Consider the following 26,515-nt stretch of genomic DNA (forward strand, 5'->3'; position numbering starts at 1 on the left):
TGCTCAAGAAATCCTACTTCCCATCAAAACACACACACACACACACACACACACACACACACACACACACACACACACACACACACACACACACACACACACACACACACACACACACACACACACACACACACACACACACACACACACACACACACACACACACACACAATCAGAGCCCCACTATTCAAAGGGACCATTCACGTGTCTCTGGATTTCACACTGACTGTTTCTTGAATGTGTACCAATGTGTTGGCTGATGCTTTGCTTTGCCAGCATCTTTGAGAGCTCTTTAATCATACAGTGATATTCCTTCAGGCTAGGGATGTGAGCTGATGACCAATGTGATCATTCCTTTTAAGTCTGATCATTTGAAAGCTTCAGTTCTTTCATGAAGCCTAGCTTGTTTATGAGTTGGTGGATGCAGGAATGCATATGTAACAGGAGATCAGAGGAATGAGCACCAGGAGGAAATGCCTGCGATCTGGGGGAAAAGATGACTTCAAGAGTCCTCCTTGCATAACATCCAAAAGGTGAAGCAATTCCACTGAGGGCCAAGGGGGAAAAGTCTGGATTGGAACTCTTTAAATATTTGATGGCTAATAAATAAATGCTAATTGGGCACCACAATGGCTTCCTCCCCAAGACAAATCACCATTAACATTTAATTTGCTATGAAATATTTAAAAATAAGGAATATCTGAGGGCCATGAAAATATCACCCTTTCCAAATTACCTCTGGACAATGTGTCAAGAGACAAGAGGTCAGGTTGGATCCTGAAACTCTTGTGACAATAGAAGCAGGTGGCTTGGAGGAATAATTGGGACGGAGAGGATTCTGCATTTCTTTAGTTGGGTAATACATTCAAAACATGTTTTTTTAAAAAAGCTAATCTGTGATCAACCCATTTGCTAACAGCCAACAGAGGGATCCTTCCAGCACTGATGCAACATGCTGTGCAAGTGCAAGATCGCAGAAGATCAAAGGGCACTGGTCTTTTGCTAGACGAGCATTATTCTTTATAGATTAGTGTTACCGGCCAATTTTGTGTTTTGGTTTTCCGGCAAGGAATTAGGCAGAGACACGACAGTTGTACCCAAGGTCTGATTTATTTTATTGAGTAAAGAGTCAAAAAGGTCAGCTGGGACTTCCCTTAGAAGCAGAGAAGATCCTGAGAATACAGTGTACATATGTATTATATGATACAGACAAAGAGTCATAAAAGTACTACAATTCTATTGGTCATTTGTACCCAAACTTTAGATCCAGTTTCTCATTGGGTAATGTTATCAACTACGATAATCTATTGGTGAAATGTAAGAGAATCTATTATGCCCCATCTTTCCCTGACCTATGCCCATGATACACCAGGGATGCACCTAAAAGTCTGGGGCATAGAGTATCTATTTCCCCTTATCTATTGATATGTCTATGTGCTGTCTTCCTGGGCCTAGTTTCTCTGCTAAGGGTTATCTGTGAATGTTTCTCTGGTTACTTGAGCTATGTGTGAATGTTTCAGGGTCGAATTCTCCCAAGGCCTGGTTTTCCTCCAAATGTACTGTCAGTTATTAATTCATTGATCAGCCTTAAAATATAGTTTCAGCTTTCCTCGGTATTATTAGATTAACCAATTAGCACATTTTTCAAAGAAGTAGTCTCTCTGATGGTGGAAGATGTCTGTCTGCCATGTCTCATGACTTTTCCCACTGATGTGTCTTTCATTCTGTGTTCTTTGTTGTGTGGTTATTCATTGGAAATGAAAATGCAAGTCTAATTGTCAAAGTACATCCTTCTGTGCAAATCCCATTGTGTTGGCTAATAAGTAAAATGGGAAAGGCTGTTGGGGCAAGAAGAAGTGCTAGGAGCTGGACATCTTGGGCTCTCTGACTGTGTCTCCTCCTCTTGTAGGTATATTAAGCCATGAAATTTTACTTGGCACTGCAAAAAGTGCAATGCTAAGTGCACACTTGGTGTCGCAGAAGGAGTTGCATGTCAAGAGACTGTGGATATAGAATCTCCAGCAGAACTTCCAGGATGATTCCTGCTAGAATTCACTTCTTGTATTCTCCTTTCCTACACTTAGTATTTTTTTATGTGCCATCAAAACCAACTTATAGTGACCCTAAAAGATAAGTATAGTAAGCGGTTCGAAAACATGCAAATGCAAGTAGATCAATAGGGACCACCTCGGTGGGAAGGTAACAGCGTTCCGTGTCTAAGTCGCACTGGCCATGTGACCACGGAAGATTGTCTTTGGACAAAACACTGGCTCTATGGCTTGGAAACGGGGATGAGCACCGCCCCCTAGAGTCGGACATGACTGGACAAAAATTGTCAAGGGGAACCTTTACCTTTACCAGTTCCACACACACACCGATAAGTTTTCAAGGCTGAGCCACTCCATGAGGAGAATGGAACCAAATGGTTTCTTGACAGTTCTTGGGGAGTTTCCTTGGGTAATTCTACCATAGCCCTAGTTGACCTTTTAAATGGGGAAGCAGCCAGGGCCATTGACATGATCACTCCTAAGCATTCCCTAAGCATTCAGGTTCACAATTAAAAAGGTAGTTTCTTAGGTGGCTGGACTCCATGAGGGGGCCACTGAACAGATACAAGAGAAGACTTGCACCTCCATGGCGCCTCCTCAGAATTTCCAAACAGTGTCTTCTATCACTGCTCTTAAGAAGAACATGAAGACTCCTAAGTTTAAACCAGTTTATGTTACTGTGTAATTTGTTGGGATGATTTTAACTGTTTATAGACTTATTTATTTTAATGGATTTTATTATCTTTCTTATTTTTACTTGATTTTAACGATTTTATGGTTGAATTTGTTTTTACTGCTGTTTTCATTATGTTATGTGATTATAAGCCACCTTGAGCACTGCCCAGAAGGGGAAAGACTTGGTATAAGTATAATAAATAATAATAATATTACATTGCTGCCACTTACCTGGTCAAGGAGCCCAGTATGGTGGCAGGCTCCCACAATGGCACAGCACCTGAGTGTCATGCCTAATTACCATTCTTGGAGGAGTTATCCCATTAACAAGCTGAACTGAAATCAGATCGGCATGCTAATTAGGGAGCTGTCTCGAAGGATATTAATTAGGGGTGACACTTTCAGGGCAACTTCTCCTTTCTTCCTCTATATCCCATTTGGGACGTGCTGTGCAATGCGAGTACAATACAAATAGCAGAAGAGTGGAGAGTGAAGGAAGGACAGACAGAAGATTTAGGGGATAAATCTGCCTTGCAAAGCATGCCCCTCAGATCCTTGTGATCTGTATGAGGAAAACCTGTCTCTGGTTTCTTTTCCACAGAGACTGAGAGACCACTTTGAATCCATCTCCAAGGTCTCCTCTGTGATCTGCATCTGAAGACATCTGTTACAGCTAGAGATCCTTGTCGTTTAGTCGTTTAGTCGTGTCCGACTCTTCGTGACCCCATGGACCAGAGCATACCAGGCCCTCCTATCTTCCACTGCTTCCCGTAGTTGTGTCAATTTCATGTTGGTTGCTTCACAGACACTGTCCAGCCATCTCATCCTCTGTCGTCCCCTACTCCTCTTGCCGTCACACTTTCCTAACATCAAGGTCTTTTCCAAGGAGTCGTCTCTTCTCATGAGATGGCCAAAGTACTGGAGCCTCAGCTTCAGGATCTGTCCTTCCAGTGAGCACTCAGAGTTGATTTCCTTTAGAATTGATAGGTTTGTTCTCCTTGCAGTCCAGGGGACTCTCAAGAGCCTCCTCCAGCACCACAATTCAAAGGCATCAATTCTTCAGTGGTCAGCTTTCTTTATGGTCCAGCTCTCACTTCCATACATCACGACAGGAAAAACCATAGCTTTGACTATTCGGACTTTTGTTGGCAAGGTGATGTCTCTGCTTTTAAAGATGCTGTTGAGGTTTGTCATCGCTTTCCTCCCAAGAAGCAGGTGTCTTTTAATTTCGTGGCTGCTGTCTCCACCTGCAGTGATCATGGAGCCCAAGAAAGTAAAATCTGTCACTGCCTTCATATCTTCCCCTTCAGTTTCCCAGGAGGTGATGGGACCAGTGGCCATGATCTTAGGTTTTTGGTTGGTTTTTTTTTTTTTTTTATGTTGAGTTTCAGGCCGTTTTTTGCACTCTCCTCTTTCACCCTCATTACAAGGTTCTTTAGTTCCTCCTCACTTTCTGCGATCAGAGTGGTATATTTCTTTTGATCTGTTATTCGTCAAGGTTAATGGATCAACGAATGCGAATTTATGAATATTCTTCAACAAATCAATGAATTGATCCATTGATTTGTCTGCACTTTAAATGGCTATAACACTGACCTCGATGACTTAGAGACACCAAATTTGCAGGGAGGTTTCCTCAGATGCTTTCCTACAACTCCTGAAAGATTGGATCACAGAGCCCCGAGTTATATAGTCTTTTGTCCCCATTGGGCACTCAGGGAAAAGGCAGCAGGAAAGTAGGCTTTTGGGCCGCATCAGACACTGGGGTAGTTGGCAGCAGCAAAGCAGACTCTGGTCTTCTTCAGCAACATCAGATTTGCCTGCAAAGGAAAGGTTTTTGCCCCCAGGAGGCAACTAAGTTTGCTTGCAACTTCCAACAGCACCAGCAGCACCAGCAGTTGAACAGGGTCGGTGCTACTAACAATGGTTAATCCACAGGGCCACGGGACTGTCAGAAACAGATCTACTCTGCAATCTGAAGCTGGGTGATGGGGTGACAAAGTTGCTCATTTAGAAGTGGAAAGCTGGGGATTGCAACTTGGCTGCTGAGACCACCAAGATATGATAAAGATAGCCCTTGGAGGCTTAGACAGGCCGGCCCCCTTGGCACGTGGGATGCCTGGAAAGGGTTTGGGTGGGGCAGGGACAGGCCTGGTTGGGCATTAACAAAAGTTGGCCATGATGGTGTGTTGTTTGTTTTGAAAACAAAAGGAAGGAAGCAACACTTATTAGCAGCAACAATAACACCACCAGATGAATTGCTCCATCTCATTAGGAAGATACTACTAACGGCATGGGCATTCCATGTCTAGTTATGCTCACCACATGAGGAAGTTGGCAGCAGCAACATAGACTGTGTTGCCAACAAAGTGTTGGCAAAGTGTTGCCAACTGTGTGTTGACAACAAAGTTAGCCCTCAGAGGTTGGGGGGGCGCTTGGACCGATCAGCTGTCTTGACACGGGTTGAAAAACTAGATCAGGTCTGCAATCTGAAGCCATGCAATGGGGCAATGGAGTGATGCTTGGATGGGGCAGAACCCAGCTTGGGGTGTGCCAACATGGCTGGACAGCCCTCTGTCTTGGCACATCATGGGCGTCACCCAACACTTTGCTCTTGTACACTTTAGTTGTACAAGAGCAACTATTTATTCATTTTTCTTACTGCTCAGTTTGGGTCTGCCAAGAGAGCTGGATGTCCCTCTTCGCTTGTTCAGGGCTGCCAGAACCAGTTCTAGGTGTGCCAACCAAGAGGGTTAGATGGCCCTCTTGGCACATTTGGGTGATGTGCAGACAGGCCTTGGGTGGGGCAGAACCCGCCCATGCTGCTACTACAGTGCTTAATCTGCGGGTCCACTGGTGAGCTGAGCTAATTCATTTGGGTAGTTTGTTCCAACTCTACTGAGTTGGCATGGGACTGAAGGCAGAGTGTTTCGCCCCATTGGGCACCGCGGTAGTTGGCAGCCGGAAAGCAGGCTTTTGGGCCCCATCAGGGCACTGAGGCAAAAGGCAGCAGAACAGACTCTGGTCTTCTTCAGCAAACATCAGATTTGCCTGCAAAGGAAAGGTTTTTGCCGCCAGGAGGCAACTGAGGTTGCTGGCTACAAGATAGGGTCTGCCCCAGCCAAAGGCTGTATACACATCACCCCATCACCATATTGCCTGGCTACAGATTGCAGAGCTGATGTGGCTTAACCCGTGCCAGGCAAGAGTTCTTCAAAACTTAGCCCACTGGGGACTACATAACCCAGCAGGCAGGCAGGGATGCAGAAGGTGGAACAAACTTGGAAACATGGGGGGGATGGAAAGGAGGTCCATGGCCAAATTGGACAACTCTGGCCATATGACTAGTTTCCTAGCCCAATAATGAAGGGGATCTGACTGATGGGGCTGAAGGGGCTCAGCCAGATATTCCCGCACCATTATCTCTGCTGAATCCTAGAACTGAGAGTTCTCCATGAGGGGAGATTGTACCAGGGGGCAAAAAAATGCAGCAACCGGTGGAAGGCTTGGGATTCCATGATGGACAATGGAAGTCCAAACAGGGCAATCATCTCGGTGACAAGACAAGTGGCCGCCTGCTGGGCCTTGACCTTCGACCACTGGCTGAGGGTCATGGCAGACCCAATGGGTGCCACTTTGTGGAGCATGGCCTGCCTCATGCTTCCAGCCTCAGAAACCCCTGTGGCTGCCCTTTTGAAATGAGGTGCCTCCTCCTGCCTCCCTTCTGCCTCCCCTGGAGCTGCTCTTTTCACTCTCCCAGACAGGGCGGACTAAGTGCCTTCCCTGGACGGGAGCCTTGGGTGGTGCCTCTCCAGATGTTGGCGGAGGGCGGTGGAGGACAGATGCCTGGGGTCTGGCTCCCTCCGGACCACCCCAAAGCAGGTATTGCAGCATGCCAGCCGTGGGTCATTGCTGAGCACTGTGAAATGATCCCACATGGCCCCCCTGCCATGTTTGCCCAAATGAGGACCCACTGCCTGCCCTTGACTGCTGCCCTGGGAGGAACTCTGGGTCCCAGGTGTGCTGCTGGTCTGGGAGGAGGGAACAGATGACTCTGGGGACAGGGGTGGGGTGGGAGCTGTGAAGCTTGCCCTGCCATTACTAGTTCCAAATCGGACTGGGGATCTTCGGAAACCAGTAACTCCTCAGATTTCTCTAGGAAGAGAAGCAGCAGTTCTTTTGGCACCTCTGGAAGCTTTGGTTCCATGCCTGCCTGCAAGGCCACTGGAGGAGGGACAGTGGCACTGGTTATTGTAGACGTGGTTGTGCACGTGGTGGTCGTGATGACAGTGCTGCTACCTAGCCTGCGTAGCTTCACAGCCTTCTCCCCCTTGGATTCCCCCTGAATAAATCCCTTCATTTTCTACTACCTGCCTAACAAACCAGCTAAAGAAATAAAGCAATGCAGATTAAGGAAGGAAACTAATAGAGCAGTGTTCCCCAACCTTTTTCGGACTGCGGCCTGGTTGGGGGGTGCTGGCTCCCTGCGTGGACCGGGTGGGGGTGGGGGCACCCCTGTGCTCATGGGTGGGCATGTCGCACTTGCAGAGGGGTGTGTCAAGCTTGTGAGCATTCACGACACGCCCCTTGCGCTTGTGCGTGACACACCCACCTCTTGGGTGAGCCTGGCCTTGAGCGGAGAGGAGGCAGCTTCACCATGGCGGCTTGCTTGAGCGTGGAGGACCTCAAGCTGACGGGTGGAGCACCTAACCCAGGCCTTCTGGGATGAAAGAGATCTGGTGGTGGTGGTCACGAGCCTGGACTCCTCATCTTCCTTGCAACCAGCGGTGTCTCAGGCCTGCTGGTCCCTGCCACACTGCCTGGCCCACAGCCATGTATAGGAACGTCTATAGCAGGGTGGTGGGAAACTCTTCTCCATTCTCTGGTTCAAACACAAGGCTCCACCGGAGTGACAAGGGGGCAGGCAAGGGAGGCGAAGCCGGTGTGTGTGTTTGTGTGTGTGTGTGTGTGTGTGTGTGTGTTGAGAAATGGGGAAGCGGGTGGGGGCTCAGGCACCAACCTCCATGGGCTCAGAGGACTCCTGTTCCTCCTGCTCAAACTCCTCATCTAGGAAGCTGAGCTCACCTAGGCCTTCCCCGTCCGGTTCCCACGGGGCCCGGTCATCAAAGTGAGGTGACGGAGGGCAAGGTGGCCCAGGAGCACGCCATCGCCAGCCTCGCCTTGCCAGGGCCACCCCAGGCCACACTCTTCGGGGAGTGCATGGCAAAGAGCGCTGGGAAGGAGCCCGCTGAGGGTCCCCGTGCCACCTCCCCTGGCCGGTGCCATCTTGTGTACGCCCCATTGTCCAGCAACAAGGGAGGGCACGTCGCTGGGCCTGCTGGGAGGTGGAGTCTGTTTGCCTTGCTGCGGCCTGCGGGAACTGCATTTCGCCCAGTCAGACTCTCTCCCCCCCCCCCGAGGTCATCACCCTCTGCTCTGGCTCCAGCCTGCTCCTGGCCGCTGGCGAAGGCTCCCGTCCAGGACCAGTAGGAAGAACACCAGTTGCCCCTTCCACCTTGATCGGGCCGCCCAACCCCGAGTGCATCAGACTGATCCCTGCCACACTGCCTGGCTCCCAGCCATGAGGAGCTGAGCCGCTGCTGCTTGTAGGGAAGGTGAGGAGTCCAGGCTTGTGACTGCTGCTGCTAGATCTCTTTGATCAAGGTGGATGGGGGTGCAGAGACTGAAGTAACACACTTGCGTGTTAAACTTGTGCACATGCACACAAGCTCCACATGCCCACCAGCAAGCGTGACACACACACCCGTGTGGGCAGGCCGGGGGGTGGTGATCCCTGTCCAGGGCCCAGTTCAAGGCAGCCCACGGACCGGCACCGGGCCATGGACTGGGGGTTGGGGACCCCTGATAGAGGATCAGAAAGTATGTATACATTTTATTTTTAGAATGATGGTGGTGTAATTCTTTTACTAAAATGTGACCTGCCTGCCTAAACAAAGCCCCCCCTCAGTATAATGTACAGTAATTAGCAAAATTGCCCCCGATCCACTGTGGCAGAGAAGCCAAAAAAGTCCAAAAAAACCCTGCCAGTTAAGACACATACACACACACACAAATAAGTTTTAGAAGAAAAAGGAATAATGGATTCAGCCACCCACCGAATTTCCTGAGAGACACAAGCCTCTCTAAAATGAACTTTTGAAAACTGAGTAATCCTCTCACCTAGACACGCACACACAACCTATTTATTTATTTGTTTGTTTGTTTGTTTGTTTGTTTGTTTGTTTGTTTGTTTGTTTGTTTGTTTGTTTAGGAAAAGGAAAAATGATTCTCCTAAAATAAACTTTTGAAAACTGAATATAAAGGAAAAGAGATTCCACAGTCATACGACGACAGTTCCTCCCCCCCACCGGATTATACACACAGAGAGACACAGACACAGACAGACAGACAGACAGACAGACAGACAGACAGACAGACAGACACACACACACACACACACACACACACACACAAAAGCCTCAGTCGGAAAAAAGGTTTGATGGATTTGAATTTGAAATTAAATTAATCCCTTCCTTCCGAAGAAGTAGCCTAAGCTACCTGAAATCCCTCCCCAAATTCCCAGTAAAGTTGATGATGATTGATGAATGATGATGAAAAAGAAAAACATAAGTCTTTGCTTTGCTGCCGCAAAAGCGAAACCGCAAGAGCACCAGCAAGCCAGTGAGCAGCAACTGCTCTCACTCCGGAGAGCATAAATAGAAGTGGAGAACGGCTGGATGAGAAAAGCTTATATGAAGTATCTGTAAAAGTAGATAGCAGCGTTATTGGCTGCCGGACATGCCAATCCAGGATCTCTGTCCTGATTGGCCAGAGCTTCGAATTGGCGCCAGCAAGTTCAGAGAGGCCCCCAAAAGGGGTAATGAATATAGACGAATATGAATAAAACCGAGGAAATATTTGTCAAGCCAGATTCATCCTGATTTAGTCAGAAATCCTGTATTAGTCAGAAAAACTGATCCGTTTTTATATTTGTCCCCATCTCTAGTTACAGCCTGTGAACACTCAAATTATAGCAAACATGTTGTTGGTCATCAAGATGCCACTTTAAAGTTTTTCTGTAACAGACTACCTTATATGGCTACCTTAACTTGTCTGTCAATGACTGCTCACCTTTGCTCCACATAGTACTGGTGACAAGTTTTCCAAGTACTGCTAAATTCTTTCAGATGTGTCTGTTGAAATTCTTTTATTATGATCAACACACCAGATAGATGTGTCAAGAACATGGGACAGCTTGAAAAACATTCCCACTCACTTATTTGATCCTGGAAAGAAGATAATTAAGGAGAATCTGGGGAAGTGGAGAGGTGGAGATGATCATTCTGAAGAGATGGACAGGGCTGTAATTAGGAGAGAAAAACTGGGACTTTGTCCCAGGGTACCAATATTAAGAGGGTGTGAAGATCTAGAAGGAAATCTACAGGTGAATGTTAGAAAAACAAACAACAACATAGCATTATTCATTTCCTTATATTTAATTTTTTATAATTTTTTTTGGCAAGCATAAACTTTCTCTTCAGGAGGGCCCCACATTCTTTCTTTTCTCTTTCTTGGTGGTGGCTTAACTCTATGCTTTAGGGCAGAGTGGGTGGCAAAGCAAAGTACTTCACACACTCTTTGGGTGGTTTACAATTTAATTATGCAGGCTACACATTCTCCCAGCAAGCTGGGTACTCAGTTTACTGACCTCAGAAGGATGGAAGGCTTGAGCTGACTAGCTGGATCAATCATGATCAAGCTCAAGTCATGAGAAGAGTCTTGACTGCAGTATTGCAGTTTAACCACTGTGTGGTAAGGCTACAGTGCTGCTTGTGCCCATATTGCTTGTTACAGCTCTGGAGACTCAAATATCTTATTTATTCATTCATGTGCAAAAAGGTTCGGGTATAAGTAGATCATGAATGTATCATGCCTTGGTACCATAGCTAAAGAAAAGCTTGAACATGTCCAGAAAAGTGTGACAAAGGTAGTAAAGGGTCTGGGGACTCGGCTTTATGAGGAATTGTTGGGAGGACTGGGAATTTCATCTAGAGACTAGATTGGAAGAAGATTATGCTAAATCATTCTCAAGTATTTAATGAGTTGTCACATGGCAGATGGAGCAATTTTGTCTTCTGTGGCTCCAGGTGATAGGATGTGAATCAATGGATTAAAACAGAAGGATGGAAATCTCAACTCAACAAGAGGAAGAATATTCTGGTGCTGAGATTAGTAGAATGGGACGTCGCTGAAGGTAGTAGACAGATCGCATGTGTTGGAATAGATGTTCTTTGGGATATCTTTAAAATCTACAATTCTATGATTCTGTGATTTTTGTGCCTCAGTGTATTTTGTAAGCAGGTAACAGGCTCTTGTTACAGTGAAGTAAAGGAAGGGAGCATGCCCAAAAGGAAATACTGAGGCATGTACTGAAAGCTTGAGGACCACAAGCACTGGCTTGGATTTTTACATCAGGAATAAAGGCATAAAGACAACTCTTAGTACAAGAGGCATGTTTAGTGCTGCCACACTAAGATGGAGAAGAACTCCTAGGCCTCTATTTCAGAAACCACGAGTTTGGATGTAATAGGAATGGAGGGACAGCCCAGTCCTTAGGTAAACAAAACTGGAGATGAAATAATAGGTGTTGCACTCACTTAAAAAAAGTCATTTGGGTCCAAGTTTTGAAACCATGTGTAGTAATTGGACAAGAAAAATCCTTCAGTAGAGTCCTTCTTCTAGCAACAGAATACCTTATACCTAGGGTGGTAGACTGGAATATATACTGGATGACATGTACACAGACCACATAAAAAAGCACATTTAGGGGAAATTATGCATACAAAACATATGAATTTTTTGAATCAAAACATTAAAAAACGTGTGGAAACAGCATGGAGCAATCCTCGGGCACAGGAAAACCACAAGCATTATGGAAATCAAAACAGACAGATGTTTCCATATCATGAATAGGTCCTTCTCAGTCACAGCACAGTGCCTCTGGACCTCCTTTGTTGCCAGTCTCCCCCTGTTATGATGTGAAAGTAATGTGAAATTGTGCTTTTCTTCAGCTTTAAATGCAGTTATGCACAGCTACATTTTTCATAATGGGGCAGGAAGGAGGATGAGAGACAATTGTGAGAGCTGTCCCTGAACTGAAAGGGAGGTGATCCCAATTTTGTAAGTAGGGAATCCATTCCAGGTTTTAGCTGGAACCTACCCAGGCTGCTGAACATGATCCCCTAAATAAACACCAAATTTCAAACTTTGACAGGTGAAGATCTTCTGTTCAAAAAAAAGGCAGATCTGGATGCAACTTCATAGCAATATCTCTCATTTTATTCATTGCCTCCTTGAGCATCCCTGTGATTACTATCTTTTCAGCAAATACACATTTCTTTGTTCCCATATCCTGGTTTCTAGATCTTAGTTCCTCTTTCTCCCGCCCCCAAAGTTGTGATGTGCGTTTCCTTTTCTCTGTTTTTTAAAGAAAAGATTAAATGGAGATGATGAACGTGTTGAAGTTAGACTTGTTTCCTCAGAGGTGATGCACAATGGCAAGTTGTATACATGTGACTTGCATTTTCACCATGTAAAGTCCTTCAGGATTCTTAGTAAACAGGTCATTATCATTAATTTGTAAATGGGCTAATCATGTCTTTGTTCACTTACTCCTGCTGTGTGCTTCTTCTTTGAAGCCATTCTTTACCCTCTTATGGTAACACTTAGCAATCTGCTGAGTGCTTTCAAGCTGAAGACCCCACTTCTTCACACATCAGGCATGCCCTTCCCTCCAGCCTGGCTGTGCTGACTTCATCAAATGGAGTGCCTGGAGATTAATACTGGAACAATGGAGACTCTTTCATTTCCAATATTAAGTGTTCTTATCCATCCACAGAGTTCAAAGAGGCAAACAGATCTCAGAGAAGACGATGTGACACAAGAAGTGCCAGCAGCTTCAGTATCCAAGCCTCTCAGAGAGTTACAATCTTTTCTGCCACCAGCAGCTTCTGGTCATTCTCATGGTCACTTTGTTTGGTGCCTGTAGGAGTTTTCCCTCGTTCTATTTCACAAAGTTGGTCTTTCCTCATCATGTACACATGCACTCCCTTTTTTTTTACTGCATTTTGCTTCCCAATGAGTATGACAAGATGGCACTTCCTCCTTAGCCCCCTCAGCTGGACTGGCTGTTGAATCACCCTTCAAAATTAGTTATGAAGTGATGTAATCCTCTGCACCTCAAATAATAGTCCAGTTTAGGAGCCAAGACGGAGAGTGTGACACGCACAGCTTGGTCTTCAGAGGTGAACAGTCAGGAGCATCCCCACCCCCAGCTTGGGATATAGCAGTTGAAGTGAATATGTAATTCTACCTAATAATAGGACCGGCCCTACTTTTGCTTTTCCTTCGAGAAGACTATGGTGCCTTCCACATCCACAGGGCAGCAATTAAATCATGCAATAATAATAATGTGAAATCAACTTGATTCCAATCTATGGAGAGCCTTCCCAGCGTTTCCTAACTATGAAGTACTCAGAAGTTGCCTAACATTCCTTTCTTCCCAGGCCTCTCTGGGACTGTGCAGCCCATCCAAGGCTATACAGGCTGCCTTTTCTTCTATGAGGTACAAGAGGGAAAAACTCCCCACCCACCCAACCCACTGGCAGAGCCACAAAAACATGTGGGGAAACATGGCTCTGTTCGCACAGTCATGAAGCTGTCAAAGGCACATATCTTTCTGGTTTTGCATTCTCTTTAGCCCTGTTCAGGCCTGAAACTGTAGGTCACAAAGGATGCTGGTAATGTGAGGACTGAGGACACAGGTAGGCCTAGTGCCACACCTCCCTGAGGACACATGTAGGCCCAGTACCCCACCTGAAAGCCCTGCATAAAGTTGCCACATTACTTGGCTGGCCAGATTTTGTCCATATTTTAAAGATGCCAGCCGGTGGCATTTCGCCCATCAGCTGACCGTGATTCTAACCTTTTATTTTTTTTAACAGCAGTTCTCTAGCACTTCTAGAACAGGAGGTATAAGACCAAACATACAGTCTAGCTTCCAATTTAACTGGGTAATAATCTCACCAGTGCTCTTCAATCTCATTTCTTGAAAAAGCGTTGTGGGATTTTAGTAGTAGTTTTGCATTTACTATAGCTTGGGTTTGTCCTTCCTTCATTCCACCAGTGTCCAACTTTCTTCCTTCTTGAATTCTTTTCCAAGTTAGTCACATCCTTCCCTAATTGCTGTATTCGTTGCTTATTTGACTGACTGTAGGTTTATCTCAATGTTACTTTATTACTACTTTTATTACACAATTTGTTGTTTAGTTGTGTCTGACTCTTTGTGACCCCATGGACCAGAGCACGCCAGGCCCTCCTGTCTTACACAATGGTGCTTCCTTAATCTAACATAGCCCCCTCCCAATCACAGGTTTTGGCCCAAGCTTTTAACAATATGGTTTTATTTGATTTTCATTTGTCTCTGTGTTGCAAAGCCTGCTTGTTCTGTCTTTGTAGAATAGATTTTGGCACACAAGTACTACACATAAATCATCGTCATCACCATTATGCAGAAAAGCCAAATGCAAATTAGCAAACTTTAAACATGTTGCATCACTTTTTAAAGATGAACAGCACAAAAACTCCTGCACCTAACTGGAATTTCAGGCAAGGCTACGAACTTTCCAGATTTCATATATTTTTGTGAAAAAATGAAAAAATGTATGACTCCTGTAAAGGAATGTTTAAAAATGGGCAGCATTTTTAAAAAAATCTCTGGATTTACCTGTCTGGACTTTAGAAAGTTTGAAGAATATCAAGCTTTCAAGCTTTGGTTTTCTCTTTTTAAAGAAACAACAACATCTTATAGCTATTTTAGTTTCTTAATGCAAAGTAATGAAAAATGTGAAGATTTGGGTTTCTGAACCTCAGTCTAGAGTCAAGTCCTGAATTGTATTGGTCCAAATTGGTTCAAATCTGAATTGTCAAAGTGGGTCCAGAACAAAATCAGGGGACCTTTGCATATCCCTACTTAGCATTACTATTAAAGTTTTCACTAACAGAATTGTAATTTTTGTTTGTGTTCGCCTCCTACAATGCTACTGCATTTTTGTATGTCCTTAAGTCTTACTGTCTATGATAATTTTAATAATGTAATGCCAGTACATGTACATCTATCCCTGGAAAAATGACTGTATTTGTTTCTGTCATGGTGGGGGCCTATGACAAAATGATTGTTGTGGTGCAAGATATAAAATGTTGAAAATCACTTACTTAGGATATGCTGTAGAGTGGGTGGGAATCTATCATATATTTATCTCAGTCCATCTACATTGATCATTTTTCAAAGGACAGAGAAATACACTATTGAGAACATCTCCCATATGATTGCTACTTAAGAGACATAATAGTCTAAATTATTGAAATATAGCTTTGTCAGTATCCTTATATCAATGTTCTTCCAGATTTATCCTAGAAAGGCACATCTTCTGGATTTGTGCTGCTCAAAAAACTCATTCAAAGTAATGTGCACTGCAGGGAACGGGAGAATTCTACATACCGTACTTCCCAGAACATTGAATTACATCAGCTGACCTTTGTGCAATGTGATCCATGCACTTAGCTTTCTCATTTTATTATTTTATTTTTCAGGAACCAAGACTAAATATTTCCAGCAAATGCTCTTAATGGGTATTTGTTTGCCAAGTGATACTAACTCCTGACTTGCTTATGGGAAAGTATCTTCGTTGTTGAAATGGGGAAACCACGAACAAGCGTTTCTAATCACTCACTTCACTTACTCAGACCTTACCTCAGGGCCAGTACAAATGACTTGCTCAGATGACAACTGCTTCCCCCCCCTTGAGCACAGAAAAAAGACCTACTCATTGTAAGTACCATACATTAGCTGAAATACTATTCACAAAGGTTTTGCACACTGAGTTTGCAAAAAATGCTTTTAAAACAAATGTGAAAGGGAGGGAGGAAGCAAATGGATGCACTCCATCTCTTGTTTTGTTAAACCCTCCCAGGTCCAGGTGTTATTTGTCTAGCATGCTGAGAACTAATAATACTGATATAATAATATTAATTTATATTGCAGTGTACACCAGAGTGCACTTCAATAAAATCAATAATGTACAAACATGCAACACAATATTTAACAACATTAAAAAAAGTAAAAGTGTGCTGCTTATATACCACCCCAAAAGGCTTCAAGCACTCTTTGGGCGGTTTACAAGTTAATTATGCAGGCTACACATTGCCCCCCCACCAGCAAGCTGAGTACTCATTTTACCAACCTCGGAAGGATAGAAGGCTGAGTCAACCTTGAGCTGGCTACCTGGGATTGAACCCCGGGTCGTGAGCACAGTTTTGGCTGCAGTACAGCAGTTTAACCACTGCGCCATAATAAATACACACACACACATACGCAAAACTTGGAACAGGCAGTGATTGAGAAGAATTAACCAACTGATAACAAGCCAATTAAAAAGTCAAATAAAATACACTGGTCGCTGACCTCTCCCTACACCCAACACCCATGGATCCAAGTTGAACAAATAGGTTTTCAAGCCTTGTCTAAATGCATCCAATTCTGATTCCATATGAATCTGCTGGGGGAGGGAATTCCATAGCATTGGAGCTAAATGGGAAAATGCCTGAAGCCTACAATTTGCCACCTTAGTGTCGATGCATTGTGGAGATGGGCAGATGGTGGGAGTGGCATCTGGAAGCAACAAAGGTGCTCCTGTCACCATTGCTGCCACCCTCTCCATGTTATCATCATGATTGTGAGTACATCACTGTGGCATGGGGTCCAGCAGTTGGGCTTCCTGGGTGGCTGGAGGGCTTGAGAAGACATTTGGCCACTTCCCTGGAGAACACTATGTTTTATTTAAAAGATCCAATTGGGATATATTTGGTATTGCTCATGGATTCACTAGGATGCTGCTTTTCTCACTTATCCTTGTCTACACAGACTCAATTGGAGTGGGCTAAGTAGAGTGACATAAGGTCAGGTAGAGTTCCAAAGCACCATTTGGTGTGATCCTGCATCCAAACTGCATACACATCTCAATTGACCCTATTTGATCGGTCTCCTTTAAAATGCAAGGGGGGGGATAATCTGTCCTTGCCCCCTCCTATCTCCAGGAGTAAGATTTCAATTAATTTTAATTGTTTTAATTGTTTTTTAAAAAAACCTCAATTTTGTTGTTTCCTCTGCTTCACAGAGGAAGTTGGTATATTCCCAGTTTTAATTTCCCTATTTCCCCATATCATGAAGTGGTTAAAAAGTCTGCTTAAGAAGGAAGTTCACTTTGGTTCTATCCTAGATATTGCACATACTGGGAACAAACCAAAATCATGTGATCCTACCCATCAAACACCCAGAGAGAGAGGGGGGGGGAGGGAGGGAGGGAGAGAGAGAGAGAGAGAGCTACTGGTGAATGTGTGAAGAAAGCAAAGTCAAAGAGCTGGCTTCTCAGTAGCCCTGTTTTCTTTCTCTCTCTCAGAGGAAAGGCTGCTGGCTGGATTATGGGGGTTGTTATCCAGCATTTCTGGAAGATGTCTGGTTATTGAAACCTGGGCTGGTTAAGCTTGTGGAAATATTTTATTTGGTACCCATTTTTACTCTTTGGAACAATAGAATGAGCGCCTGATAAAGATGCATGGATGAGATATCACCAGTATAGGGATGAAGACAATGAGTTGTTGCTTAATTACTTCAGCAAAGTATGTCTGTGTCTTACAAGGAACCTGGAAGAAGTGAAGAGGTGAAGTGGCAAGTTCCCGGAATCTTGAAGTACAGTGGCTTTGATGTCTGAATTAGCAAACTTAACAAATGAAGGCAATTGAGTGAACTTTGCTAGAGGGCAGACTTGGTTTCAAGTAATTATTCAAGCCTAATCTTGTCATTTACATTTGTTTCACACCAGCCTTCATCAGGAGGGAGCAACTGTTTATGGAGACCCAGTCTCCCTCTAACATGTTTAGTAGTGATGGTGGTGAAGTGGTACCAAAAACTAATCACCCGGCTTTAAAAGACAAAGGCTAGTGTGTTCTCCCTTGCTGTAATTAACCTGCCAGGTCACCTCCTGACTATTCCTATGTGATTGTGTAATTATCTGCATGGTGTAGAAGAGGGGGTAGTTGCAGGTATATGAATGAGGATACTAAGTAGGATGGGGGAGAGAAGTACTGGGGAGGAATGGGTGGGCTAGAGTCAAAGATGGCCATGGTTTTTTGCTATATCTCTGTTAAAATGCATTTTAAAAATAAGCAATAAGCAATAGGCCGAAGCAACGGCTTCTGTGCCATAAAAAGTAGCATGCAACATCAAGCTTTCCTTTTAGGGAGGGGACTGAGACCCAGTGGCGAGTCCCACCAAAGGAAGGATAGAGAGTGATTCCTATCAATTCTCCCTCAACCTACAGTCCAGCACCAGTGCCCCTGACATTCTGGAGAGTCTCTCACCCTCTGAAGCAAAGTTGGGGGAAGGAGTTTGTAAGGTGGAAATGGCAAACAACATCTCTCCCTTTTCAGTTTCAGCCAAAAAAAAGAGGCTTTCTTGGCAGCTGTAGAATACCCTGTTGAGGGGAAGCCTCCTGCTTGATCTTATGTCTTCTAGTTAAGCAAACTCATTCTATATGAGAGAAGTTATATATAAAAACTCATCCATGCACACCTATCATTCATGCATATATATGTACTTTATGGTGTAGTGGATAGAGTGTCAGACTAGGACTCTTCATAGTTTAGTAAACGTAACTGAAAAATTTACATTTTAAGGATTGGGTGTGGATTTTGAATTGATAGGTCATGCAATTTTAGGACACTGTGTAGTGTCCCTCCGAGGTCACACCAGTATGTGAACTTGGTGACGAAGCGCTCTGCAGTGCTTCCACCTCAAGGCTTGAAGGCCTTTTGTATTGATGAATAAATCGGGACACTCATGGGTTTACACATGTCGCAGGCTTACCTGATTGCCCGTATCCCCAGCACCCTCCTAGCCTTTGGTAGCCTTACACATGAGCAGGCAAATGCTCATGTAGGACTTGATGTGCTGTCACGTTCCCAGTTTTAGGAAGGATGTGAAGCTACGTCGCGTTGAGTTGGCCATTCAAACTGTCTTCATGCTAAGGGATTATTCCGATGGTTTAAATGGTCCCGTTTGTTAGATTTTAGTTCTAAAATTTAGTTCCTCTGATGGGTGATAGTTGCCTTGGATGCTTTTTCAGGAAAACTTTCGAGTGTTAAGTGGTGGGCTTAAAATGTAATTCATAAACACCCTTAATCAGGTGTCCATGGTTCTGACTGTAGCACCATTTCAGAAGCAACAGCATTCTTTGCTGAATCTGTATATTTTTGAATCCCATCACCCTTGAGGGTTTCTTGTAAGCCTAGAAAGGCCCTGATGGCAAAGCAGGTGAGGCCAGGATTGATGTTCTACAGCAGAGGGAGAACAGGTATTCTTTTTTAAAAAGCCTATCAGCTGGTTTCTTTCCTCTGGAGCTTTCTGTGATGACGTGTTGTGAAACATTTAGCTTAAATTAGGTTTACAAATAGCCCAGTGAATAGAGAAATGAGATGCATATGCTGCATGCTAAAGGATCGCCACCACACAGCCCAATGTGACTGAGATTTGGAGCAGAGCTGTGGCCCAAAGATTAGCATAGAACTTCTGTCAGTCAGGCAAGCAGGCAGGCAGAGAAGCAGGTTGGGAGTTACATCTGGCCGCTTCTGATAGCCTGACTGAACAGGATGTGGTGAGGCTGACCCCTGCTGGAATGTCCCAGGAACTTGTCTTTTTGAATTTGTGGTGCTGAAGGGATAAATAAGAAGAAGAAAAAGCTGGCTACCATCCGAGGTCATTTATCAAGGATGGCTGTGTGACGTACCTCAGCTCTGCTAGCTAATAGCAGCAAGCTTGCAATAGGGAGTCAGAGAATTAAGATAAAGGGTGTGCTCAGTGACCATGGAAGAAATTAGAGATTAGACGACTTTAAAGTACAGCTTACAGTCCGAGAGAGAAGTCTGTTAAAATGACAAGCTGATGTCCCCTGCTGCTCCTTGGGTTTTATTCTTCAGCAGGCAGAGATCTGGGAGACATAAACCTTCATGACAAATACAGTGATTCGCAGGCTGCAAAGAGGGCATACCAAGGTGGAGGTGCCCCAGGACATGCACCAAATCAAGAGTTTGCTTTTTGTATAGGCTCTTGTCTCTTCCCATGACTGTTCTTTCACATCAAACCAGCATAATCAACAGCAGATACAATTCAACATGCACAGCTTCATAGAGACACAAACACCAAAAGCACCTGCCTAATTATTAACCTTCTTCTTAATCATCATCACCACCACCACCATCATCATCAGGTGCTGTTAAGTCAACTCTGGCTTATGGTGATTTTTTTTTTCCCAGAGGTTTATAGTTAGAAACAACTTGTCCAAGGCCACACAGACTGCTGTACTTGCAGGAGACACAATGGGGAATAAATTCCCAACCTCGGCTCCACAGACAGATACTTAAACCATCCAGCTATTCAATCAGCTAAATTTTAGATTTGCCTTGCAGATGGCAAATTGGGGGCAGCCACTTGGGTAACTGGCTTATCTGATTTACTTTTGCCTCCTAAATAGTTTGGGAGAAAAGAGAAGGGGAGTAGTAGGGGGAGAGTAGTAGGGAGAGCCTACTAAAGTTTTCAAAAATGTTTCTAGAGGAAAGGGAGCTTACATTGCTTAAAGGCAGGAAGTGAGAAGATGCTGCTGTAGAGAATTTGGACTTGAACTCTTATATTCCTTTGCCATGGCCGTGTTGAATAGGGCTTTGCTGAGTTGGCATTATTGCTGCATAAGAGTGCAGCAGTAGATGCTGTGCAAGAGAGCAAATCAGTATTCCATCAGGCAACTCAAAACATGAAGGCACCACACATGAAAAACTGTAACTCTGAAACTCGGATCAGCACCACATTTGGCACAGATATTACAGAAAGTCAGCTCTTGCTCTATGCCAAATTCAGGGATGTTGGAGAAAATGGTTTTTAAGTTCTGATTCTTTAAAAGTAAAGCTGAATTACCAAATATATATTTTAAAGATATTATTAAAACTGAGAATGCATATTCAGAAATTTATTAATTTAAGCTGTGAAATTACTGGTTTTTGTTTTGTGTCTAGGGATGGTTACAGAGGTTTGTTGGCTATTCCACCCATCTTCTCAACAATACAATTGTTTGGTAATTAAGAAAAAAACTCCAACGATGCCATGTACCATCAAGTCACTTCTGATGTGTAGTGATTACATGAGTTACTGACTTTCAGAATGTTCTATCATTAATAGCTCTGCTCAGATATTGCAAAGCAACATCATCTCATATTAGTTGCCATTTTGGAAGAGGTAGCTGTGTCAGGACAAGTACGAGTAGCTCCAGAGCTAATGAAGTGGTTGGGCTAAAGCCGAAAGGACGCTCAGCTGCAGACGCACCTGGAAGTGAAAGGAAAGTCCGATGCTATAATGAAAAATACTGCATAGGAACTTGGAATGTAAGATCTATGAACCTTGGTAAGCTGGATGTGATCAAACAGGAAATGGCAAGAATAAACATTCACATACTGGGTGTCAGTGAACTAAAATGGACAGGAATGGGTGAATTCAATTCAGACGATTATCATATCTACTATTGTGGGCAAGAATCCCGTAGAAGACATGGAGTAGCCCTCAAAGTCAACAAAAGAGTGGGAAGAGCTGTACTGGGATACAATCTCAAAAACGATAGAATGATTTCAATACAAATCCAAGGCAGACCATTTAACATCACAGTAATCCAAGTTTATGCAACAACCACCGATGCTGAAGAGGTGGAAATGGATCAATTCTATGAAGACTTACAGCACCTTCTAGAACTGACACCAAAGAAAGACGTTCTTCTCATTCTAGGGGACTGGAATGCTAAAGTAGGGAGTCAAGAGATAAAAGGAACAACAGGTAAATTTGGCCTTGGAGTTAGGGCAAAGGCTTATAGAGTTTGTCAAGAAAACAAGCTGGTCATCAGAAACACTCTTTCCCAACAACACAAGTGGTGACTCTACACATGGACATCACCAGATGGGCAGTACCAAAATCGGATTGATTATGTTCTCTGCAGCCAAAGATGAAGAAGCTCTATACAGTCGGCCAAAACAAGACCTGGAGCTGATTATGGGTCTGATCATCAGTTTCTTATAGCAAAACTCAAGCTTAAATTGAAGAAAGTAGGAAAAACCACTGGGCTAGTCATGTATGATCTAAACCAAATCCCTTATGAATACACAGTGGAAGTGAAGAAGAGATTTAAGGAACTAGATCTGGTGGACAGAGTGCCTGAAGAACTATGGATGGAGGTTCGTAACATTGTACAGGAGGCAGGAACAAAAACCATCCCAAAGAAAAGGAAATGCAAGAAAGCAAAGTGGCTGTCCAACGAGGTCTTGCAAATAGCAGAGAAGAGAAGGAAAACAAAATGCAAGGGAGATAGGGAAAGTTACAGAAAATGGAATGCAGACGTCCAAAGAATAGCAAGGAGAGACAAGAGGGCCTTCTTAAATGAAGAGTACAAAGAAGTAGAGGAAAATAATAGAAAGGGAATACCCAGAGATCTGTTCAAGATAATTGGAGATATGAAAGGAACATTTTGTGCAAAGATGGGCATGATAAAGGACAAAAATGGGAGGGACCTCACAGAAGCAGAAGACATCAAGAAGAGGTGGCAAGAATACACAGATGAATTATACCAGAAAGATCTGGATGTTCTGGACAACCGAGATAGTGTGGTTGCTGACCTTGAGCCAGACATCCTGGAGAGTGAAGTCAAGTGGGCCTCAGAAAGCATGGCTAACAACAAAGTCAGTGGAGGTGATGGCATTCCAGTTCAGCTATTTAAAGTCTTAAAATATGACGCTGTTAAGGTGCTACACTCAATATGCCAGCAAGTCAGTAAAACTCAGCAGTGGCCAGAGGATTGGAAAAGATCAGTTTATATCCCAATCCCAAAGAAGGGCAGTGCCAAAGAACGCTCCAACTACCGTATAATTGCACTCATTTCACATGCTAGTAAGGTTATGCTCAAAATCCTCCAAGGTAGGCTTCAGCAGTATGTGGACCAAGAACTCCCAGAAGTACAAGCTGGATTTTGAAGGGGCAAGGAATTAGAGACCAAATTGCTAACATGCACTGGATGATGGAGAAAGCCAGAGAGTTCCAGAAAAACATCTACAAAGTGACAGCATGCAAGGAGAAATTCCAGAAGCTGACTCCTTTTTCCATCAGTTAACCACTTCTCACCTAAAGATAAATCAATTGTTAGGGCTGTTTTTAACAAGTATGAATGGCTGTGAGCAGAAGAGGGTTATCCTCTCTAGACCATCTTGACTGCTGTCATTGATGTTGGCAACATTCAGTCTGTCCTTTGCTTTGTAAAGCTTGACATCCTTTTTTTTCTTTCTTTTTCTTCTTTCTTTCTTTCTTTCTTTCTTTCTTTTTTTTGCTGGCAATGAGAGCACAATATAATACATCAATATTAGGATATTTCCTGGCTTTTTGAGTCATGGGTAAAGAAACATAATATCCCACATTTATAAACTGGAGTGGTTTTTTTTTGTTTGTTTGTTTTGAAAAATATATATATATCATTTCCAATTGATACCAAACAATACAGTATAAGTCTTTGATTCAACACAAACGGGTAGATATTTTGACTATCTTTAGAGTGAACCACATGTTCAAAATCCTGGAGAATACGTAAGAAACATTTGGTGTTTGGAACATTTTTCTTTCATCTGTTATTTCTTAATAATTTTGAATGACAAAATTTTTAAAGTTCCATTATGGAAGAACATGTAATGGATAGATTTGTCCATCCAGACAGACGTTTTTGAGCTGTTTGAGTAGCTCTGAAATGTTTGTCTTCAACGCCCTGTGAATTCAAGCACATTTGTGATGATAAATTCGGGCTGCTACCTCTTGGGGTTTTTTCTGAGGATTTCCACATATTTAAGAGCTATCATTCAAGAGCTTTTCCATGCTGAAAACAGCCGCACCTATTGCAAGCGCAGAGAGTGTTGAACTATCCTTGGCTGTTTTTATGTATGTGGAGGTTAACAAAATTCACAAATTTCTCCATTGGCTCAGTACAGACACAATCTCTAACAAATGGAGGTAAAAGCAAGGAAGACTGACATTCATTTATTTCTAGTTGCCACTCAAGGTCTTCTTCTCAGTAGCAATAACATCTACATTATGTAATTTTAATTCCACAGTTATTAAGAATTGCAGGCCCAGTGTGCTTCCTAGCAAGGTAATGGGAATCTTTCTTTAGTACATTTGTCTTTCCCAGAAGAAACACCTGGTTCTAAGAATCTTTTCAACAATACCTTGCTGGCCATCACCTCATTTCCATATTTTTTTGCTTGGCAGACACATTTATGGTCAACAGCTTCTGCATCAGAGCCACTAGCTATGCTAGTCAGAGGATTCTGGGAACTATATTCCCTCCCCCAATTTCTTTTCAAAGCCCTGGATCTAATGGCATACTTGTATTAAAAACTTTTGATTGACTAAAACAAGTATCTTGGATACCCTGCTGCTTAGCAAATATCTCTAGAGTAGACCCACTGAATCAATGGAGATTTAGTCAGTCAACTATAAGTTCCATTCAATCAAATGGGCCTACTATAACTGCAATTTACTATGCTTAAGTAAACTAGAGTAGGCCCATTTGAATCAATAGAACTTACAGAGGAGTTGGCTCATCAAATCGCCTTCTCCCACCTAGATCTACTCATACCACTCATCACAGTAAGGAGGGACGGTTGAGGGGCCTTACTCCGAGGGAGGCCCAGAAAGAAAGAACAAGAAACTGGGCCTTCTCAGCAGTGGCCTGACTATGGAATAGTCTTCCGTCTGTGATTCTCCAGGCTCCCTCGCTGGGTGTTTGCAAGAGTCAACTTAAGACCTGGCTCTTCAGGCAGGCCTTCCCCATTGTCAGTACTTGAGCTTTACTTTTTATTTTAATTTTCTGTCTTTAATTTTTCATTTCATCGTTTTTCCATATTGAGCTACATTATTATTATTATGCTTAAATTGTGACTATATTGAGTGTTTGAATTGTTTTAATTCTACTTTGTTGTAAACCCCACAGAAGTAGACTATGTCTAGATGGGCAGGATATGAATTCAATAAGTAAAATAAAATAATCAAATCCCTATTGAATCAGTAGCCTATCCAAGTGCAGCAACAGGATGTCAGCCAATGTTTTGTGTAATTATGATGTGTACCATTCTGGGTTTCCCCAGACAGAAGAATGACATAAAATAATGAATTCATTAATTCATTAAAAATCAATCAATCTTGCAGATAGAATACAAGTGTTTAAAAGAAGCATACACACCTTTTCAGAGAGGAAATAATGCCTCTTCTTCAAAGAGAACTGCTAAAACATGTACTCGATATCTAAAAGGGCAGTATAGGGTTTTTTTTTTTGCTTCACCAGCTGTTTATATACACATTTGTTTATATTTAATTCTTCTGTTGATTACTTGTGCAGATGATCAACTAACATTTCTTTCATCAAGTGATGAGCCTTATGTTTTTCTGAAACCAGCAAGCTGGTATAAGTTGAGAGTCCAAGTTCTTCTCTGAACCATCAGAGGAATTTAAGTGGTTCTGATAATTGTTAGAGGATCTCAGGGTATTCCAGATTTACTAAAACAGACTGCATGAAATAAAATGTGCCCATATACATTATTAAAAGAGCTATAAAGAGCCTACTTCTAATCGTTCGTTAGTCATCCAGATTATGAGGAAAGAAGGATCATTGCCAAGAGCTAAGGTTTAACTAATCCACATTCCCCAGTTTTTAAGAATATGCCCTGAAGTATCCCATGCATATTATAATCCATATTAGTAACCATATGAACAGAACCAAAGGGCAGGGATTTATCACATGTTAATTAATTCATTCAATGATCCAAAATTCAAGATCTGCTAAATGTCTTATATCCATCAGAAGCTTTAAAAGTGCTTATTGAATGTTGTGTCTTCCCCACAATGTGGCTAGAAATGTTTTTAAGGCTACTTTTTTTTAATGTTAAGGTGACAGAATGGAGTCATTTGCTCAAATGACCTGGCCGAAGAAGCATGTGTTTGGATCACAAAGGCACAGTCTTGGCTTTTGGTTTCTTCACCCTTGTTGCTTGTACCGATGTAAATCTTAGCTTTTCTCATTCTCATACAAGAGCATGACGATCCATAATGTTTTTCTTTCCACCTGGAATAGAGTGGAATATTTTCTGTTGTTATTGGCAAAATATCCAGCATTTGTGATAATGATTTTTGCATTAGTTGTGCAAAGTAGGTCGCTCAACTAACGCAGCTGCTGTCTTGTTTCTTAGACTTTTAAAAAATAAGAAATATTAAATCAATTGTTTACATCATTTTAATTTGTCAACCAGGCTTTCTGTGCTTGACGTGTGTGTTTTTGTGCTGCTTCACAAAAGAAAATATACTTACTTGGAGTCTTAGAACTGCAGAGCTAGAAGGGACCCTATGGATCATCAAGTCAAACCCTGTCAAGGAGGCACAATGGAGGACTGAATTCCTAACCTCTGGCTCTTCAGCCAAAGATGTAAATGTTTGCACAAACACTGAAAACTTAAATATTAAACTTTTTTTGTCATATTATCACAAAAACATAGGAGTGAGCTGTTTCTCAAAGGCTATATCAAAATAGCTTGTCACACTGAGCAGAAGTGAT

The 26,515-nt window shown here is 43.1% G+C and overlaps 1 protein-coding gene across 2 annotated transcripts in view; it reads right to left on the reverse strand.

The window, feature by feature from the left end:
- Positions 1-24,261: 24,261 nt before the first annotated feature.
- IGSF11 (immunoglobulin superfamily member 11) overlaps positions 24,262-26,515 on the reverse strand; it is a 235,217-nt gene continuing 232,963 nt past the window's right edge. For both annotated transcript variants that reach the window (XM_072993804.2, XM_072993805.2), the window contains one exon: positions 24,262-26,029. In XM_072993804.2, coding sequence (XP_072849905.1) covers positions 25,834-26,029 — 196 coding nt within the window. In that variant the 3' untranslated portion in view covers positions 24,262-25,833. The remainder of the gene's footprint in view (positions 26,030-26,515) is intronic.

Source organism: Pogona vitticeps, chromosome 3, assembly GCF_051106095.1.
Source record: "Pogona vitticeps strain Pit_001003342236 chromosome 3, PviZW2.1, whole genome shotgun sequence".
Lineage (NCBI taxonomy): Eukaryota > Metazoa > Chordata > Lepidosauria > Squamata > Agamidae > Pogona > Pogona vitticeps.